The 5,475-nt window shown below is 35.0% G+C and overlaps 1 protein-coding gene across 1 annotated transcript; it reads right to left on the bottom strand.

The window, feature by feature from the left end:
* Positions 1 to 2,731: 2,731 nt before the first annotated feature.
* LOC131640606 (uncharacterized) lies at positions 2,732 to 4,729 on the bottom strand. Its single transcript, XM_058910991.1, has 2 exons — positions 3,917 to 4,729; positions 2,732 to 3,865 (listed from the first exon to the last, which is right to left on the bottom strand). Exons 1-2 carry the CDS (start codon positions 4,727 to 4,729, stop codon positions 2,732 to 2,734), a joined length of 1,947 nt encoding a protein of 648 aa, XP_058766974.1.
* Positions 4,730 to 5,475: the final 746 nt, after the last annotated feature.

The raw sequence follows: 5,475 nt of genomic DNA, 5'->3' as shown, positions 1-5,475 counted from the left end.
CTTGATTCTTTGACCTTTAAAACTACGCCACATAGGATTACATAATATTCACATAGAATATTCTGTATCTTTTAAACCCAACACTGAATCTTCCTTCCTCAGTTCTGCAGGCGCGATGTCATGGTTAATGTCATGACATTCCTTGTAACATCTTGTTTCAGTACCTGTTTTGTTCTTTTTAATATTTGCAAGAGTACAATACATTACATTCAGCTGCTATTATGTTTTAGCCAAGCATGGATGCCAATAAGACAATAATACAGAACAGAGCATTAACAATGCATTAACACATGTGAATACAAGATTACACTCAAAGATGTTTTTGATTTATGGCAAACTCAAATAAGCATTCAAACAACAAGGCGGAAGCAGAAAACTCAAAGAAAAGCAAGCATTGATCACTCATGATAGTACAGGTTGATCTATTATACTTTAGGTCGACTCAACACAAGCAGATCAAGAAGAATGCAGAAAACCAGCAGTTAGGTCGACCTACTGTCATCCCAGGTCGACCTAAAATGGAGAAAAATCCACATACTTCTGCTAGGTCGACTCACACATCATCTAGGTCGACCTAAATTGATGAAATTTACATACCAGTCTGCTAGGTCGACCTACACAACGACTAGGTCGACCTAATCTGAGAAAATATCCTCAGAATGCATTTGAAGAGGATTCTGGTCGACCTACTCCTTAAACAGGTCGACCTAACTGGGAGCAAAATTCTGCAAGCTCTGCTAGGTCGACCTAAGCACTACAAGAGGTCGACCTAACTGATCAAGAATGCCAAAAATTCTGTTTCTCTCATCTCCAACTGTTAAGCTATCATATATATTGTCAAAGGTTCAATTATTCAATACAACACCAACGACTGAAAGATACACAAACGCTTCTCATCTTCGTTCTTCATCATCTCCAACACAATTACACATAATCATTCTTGCGTTGCGGGTTAGTGATGAGTTTGATAACGTCCATGGAACGAAATTGAAGATTCCTAGTGGGTGAAGGTTTGTGGGGTTTGTTGGTGAATAAAATCTGCGGGTTTTGTCCTCCACGACGGGTGGTTCTTGGGGGTTTTTATCAAGAGGCGTTCATTGAGGATTCGGCTGAGTGTAACGATTGAGGAACGGGGAGTTCAAGGAATCAAGACACTGCAGAAGGGAATCAAAGTGAAGCTCTTGGATAACCTTGATCTTGCTCAAGATTAAGGGGGAAGAAGATTCAAAGGATCGACATAATTGGTTTATCGTTTATCGCTTTGTTATCTTCTTTGTATATACTACTTTCAACATTAATGAAAGATTACCCAATTTCAATTTGGAATTGGGGGCAGACGTAGTCGTAGCGAGGACGATCGACGAACTGCCTAAACAAATATCGTGTTCTTGTCGCTTTTACTTTTTCATTTACATTCTGTTCATATTTGGTTATAATAGCAAATTGATCAACGATTCGAGTGTTAAGATTGTGAATTAAGAACTTACATAAACATCACAATCCACCACACATTGAATTACCTTCAATTTGATCATTATCACCAAGTGTTTGTATATTTGTTTCTATCACTCTTACTGCATTGAAAACATTGTCCATCATACAAAAAGTTAATCTGATTTTCAATAAGAGCAACGCTTTGATTCTGCAACGTATACTCTTATCACTTACCTCAAGTCTTTGACTGGTTTTTAAACACATATATAATCGTTTCGATAGTGGTTCGGAATAGACGCGAGTCGATTCAGAATCACTTCCGCTGAAAAGTCGTTTAAATCCGTAAAACTGTGAACGATCTATTCACCCCCCCTCTAGATCCTAAGGCCAGCGTCTAACAACTTTACTAACAATAGAAATTGATTTGTCTAGTTGTTATTGATAGTCACTTTACTAACCGTAGAAATTGATTTGTCTAGTTGTAAATGATAATCACTTTATTAACAATAGAAATTGATTTATCTAGTTGTAATTGATAGTCACTTTACTAACAATAGAAATTGATTTGTCTTGTTGTAAATAATAGTCACTTTACTAATAATAGAAATTGATGTTTCTAGTTGTAAATGATAGTCACTTTATTAATGATAGAAATTGATTTGTCTAGTTGTAAAGTGAAAATCATTTAACTTGAAGGGAATTGGATTTGAGACCTCATAGATAAAAATTTATGTATAAAATTAGTTAATATTAGTAGAAATCATGAAAATTACTTATTTAAAATTACTTTATTAGAAATAATTTTGGCTTTTTTGATATTATTCATTGATAACTGTTTAAAAATGAAATTAAAAGTAAAAATTAATTTAGTATTTAAAAAATAAAAAATAAAAAAATCCAACGTGTCAGTCCAGTCACGGTTTAAAACTATGAAAAGAACCGGTTTAGAAGTAGGAAAAAACCGATTTGAGAAAAATATTAGCAGAAGGACTAATATGATCCGGTTAAATTTTGTAAGGGATTAAATTGGGTCAATTTTTTTGTGAGGGACTAATTTGACTCGTGTAATATTTGTGAGGGACCTAAATTGATCTTCATTCTAAAATTAATCATTTAAGATATTGAATTAAGTGTATGGTAAAATACAAAATGGAGTTTATAAGTGAAAAGCATGGGAGTGAAATAACCTGTATTGTGGTGACTTATTTTTTTAATTTTTTTTTTAACCAAAAGAGAAAGATATCATTAAAAGAAAAGCAAGGAAACAACAAAAAAGGGGGGACCGAACCAAAACCCCTTAACGACATAGTCGAATCCTAGGAATGCCTTGCTTATCTAGCAAGTAATCCTTTTTGATATCTTCATGAATGTAATTGAACCAAGTAGTAACTTTGTTTCTTAATCCTATACCGGCAAGAAAATCCGCACAACACACGAGCCAACGAGATTTGATTTTCCAAGGCACAAGACTATGGTTCTTAAAAGCGTTAACGACGAGAATGCAATCGGATTCAATCCAAAGTTTGGAGATCCCCAAACTCATGGCTTTCTCAATAGCCATAATAACAGCAAGAAATTCTACGGTTTCCGGAGGTTCCTTGCCCAAGAAGGCACTGAAGCTAAGCACATGAAGAGCATTATGGTCGCGAAATATACCTCCACACGCGGAGGTCCAAAGAGATCCACAAGCCACCCCATCGACATTACACTTTAACCAGCCCAGAAGAGGGGGAGTCCACAATACATTAACAGTAGTTAAAGTCTTGCTAGGCTTGATGGAGATGTTGAAATTCTTGAGCAAAGTGAAGTTTGAAAAGGAGGAATTAGAGGTACTTATGGTGCTGTTTCCAATCATTGTAAGCCGAGCAGCAATAAGAGAGATGCAGTATTTCCAATGGATCTGCTTGTCCTCAAATCTAGAATGATTTCTAGCAATCCAAACCTGATAAAACACTCCCACCAAGCCAGCTTTAACCACGAACATGGCTTGAGCAGACCAGTTCATCTCAATGATTCTTATACAATCCTCCATGCCACAGATATTAAAGTTCAGGTTCAGCATACCCTTCAACCAATTCCAAATGTTCTTAACAAAACAACAATTAAAAAATAAATGCTCATTAGTTTCAGAATTGTTCCGGCAGAGGTTGCAAATGGAAGGGATCGAGAAGCCACGAAGCTGGATATTTTCATCAGTTGTCATTTTCTTATGGATCACTCTCCAAACAATCATCGAGTGGGAAGGAGGAGAGTCTTTGTCCCAAGGGAAGGCAGTCCATAAAACCGATGGCCTAGGTTTGATCACTTCTTTATAGGCATCTTTGATAGTGAGCAGACCAGAAGTAGAGTTCCTCCAAACAAAAGAATCCGGGAAGTCCACCTCAGGGATGGAGAAACTGGAAATGGAGCTCAAGAGATGAGGAACCGCGTCCTGGATATTTGTATGAACATGCCAAGCATTATCCTTTCACCAATCACAGACCATGGAAGTCAGGGCATAGTGGAACTGTTTTGGAATATGAAATTTGGAAGCCAATGTCTCACCAGTCCAATTATCGAGCCAAAAATTAACATTACTTCCATTGCCAATTAACCAGCTGCAGTTGTCTAAAACAGTTTGATGTATCTCCTTGATGCTTGTCCAAATGGAAGACTTGATGGCATATTTTATAGTATCTCCATTTCTTTTCACCCTTGCCTTGAGAAGCTTGCCCCAGCTTTGAGTATTGTTAAGAAATCTCCAACAAAGATGCAGATTGGTGGCAGCATTATAAGCTCTAAGAGAAATTATACCAAGACCACCTTCATTATGATGCTTGCAGCATTCTTTCCAAGAAACAGTTATAATTTTCTTCTTATCTGTGCTGCCACTCCAAACAAAATTCCTCATCCAGCCTTCAATTTTCTTAACAATGCTGCTAGGCCAGTTGTAAATGGTGATGCTGTGCACAGTCATGCCAAAGATAACTGATTTAATCAGTTGAGTTCTTCCTGCCATAGATAAGAGCCTTGCCTTCCAAATAGCCATCTTGAGCCTAATGGAATCTGCAATTTTAAGAAAGTAGCAAGCTTTAGGCCTCCCAATGAAAATAGGAACACCAAGATGAAAAAATGGAGGAGTAGCTTTTGTAAAACCAATAATATTGGCAAGGCTGCAATGCCTCTCAAATGACATTCCTCCTGCATAAATTAAAGATTTAGAAAGATTGCAAAATTGGCCAGAGTTATTTCCATAGTCAATCAGAAGTTTTGATAAGGCCATGAGAGACTTGGAATCACCCCTGCAGAAAACCATGATATCATCAACAAAAAGTGTGTGTGATGGGACCATACAGTGTCTGTTAGCTTTAATAAGGTTTAATTGCCCATCAGTGACAAGTTTAGAAATGCCCCTGGTTTTAATTTTGTTAGTAATAAATCACATTATAATGTAATTGTAATTGGCCTAATGGTCTAATAATCATTTCCTTTCCATTTATAGAGTAATACACTAATATTTTATCTTTTCAGTACATAACCTATTTTTTTAATAAATGAATATTTTTATTTGAGAAATCAAATTCTTATCTTTTAAAAATCAAAATTTTCTTTTTTACTCAATCTTGTATGTTCTTTTTTTTATTATAATTTTTTTATGTTTATTTAATAATTAAATAACTCATTTTAAATTTTTATGTGTGTTTATATATGTTTTATACCATAATAAATTGGATAATACTCACTAATTGTACAGACATTTCTATTTTACGGGTCACTATCAGTACAATACATATTTAACATAATTGAATTTATATGATTATTTTATAGATTTCCATCTTACATATTTTTGTTATTTATTTTGTATGATTATTTAACATAATTGAATTTTTATGATTATTGTAATTTTACCAACTCCTGCGAATTTTATCACTGAAACTCAATATTTTCACGGGTCACTATCACTACAATACCTTTTTTTTATTTTAATCAACAAACTATTTGTAAATACTCCCTCCATTCCTTGTTATTAGCACAATTTCACTTTTTAGATACATTGAATAA

This window comes from Vicia villosa, unplaced genomic scaffold (genome assembly GCF_029867415.1).
Source record: "Vicia villosa cultivar HV-30 ecotype Madison, WI unplaced genomic scaffold, Vvil1.0 ctg.003228F_1_1, whole genome shotgun sequence".
Classification (NCBI taxonomy): domain Eukaryota; kingdom Viridiplantae; phylum Streptophyta; class Magnoliopsida; order Fabales; family Fabaceae; genus Vicia; species Vicia villosa.
Note: the sequence above shows the minus strand (reverse complement) of the source record. Positions and strands in the feature narration are given on the sequence as shown.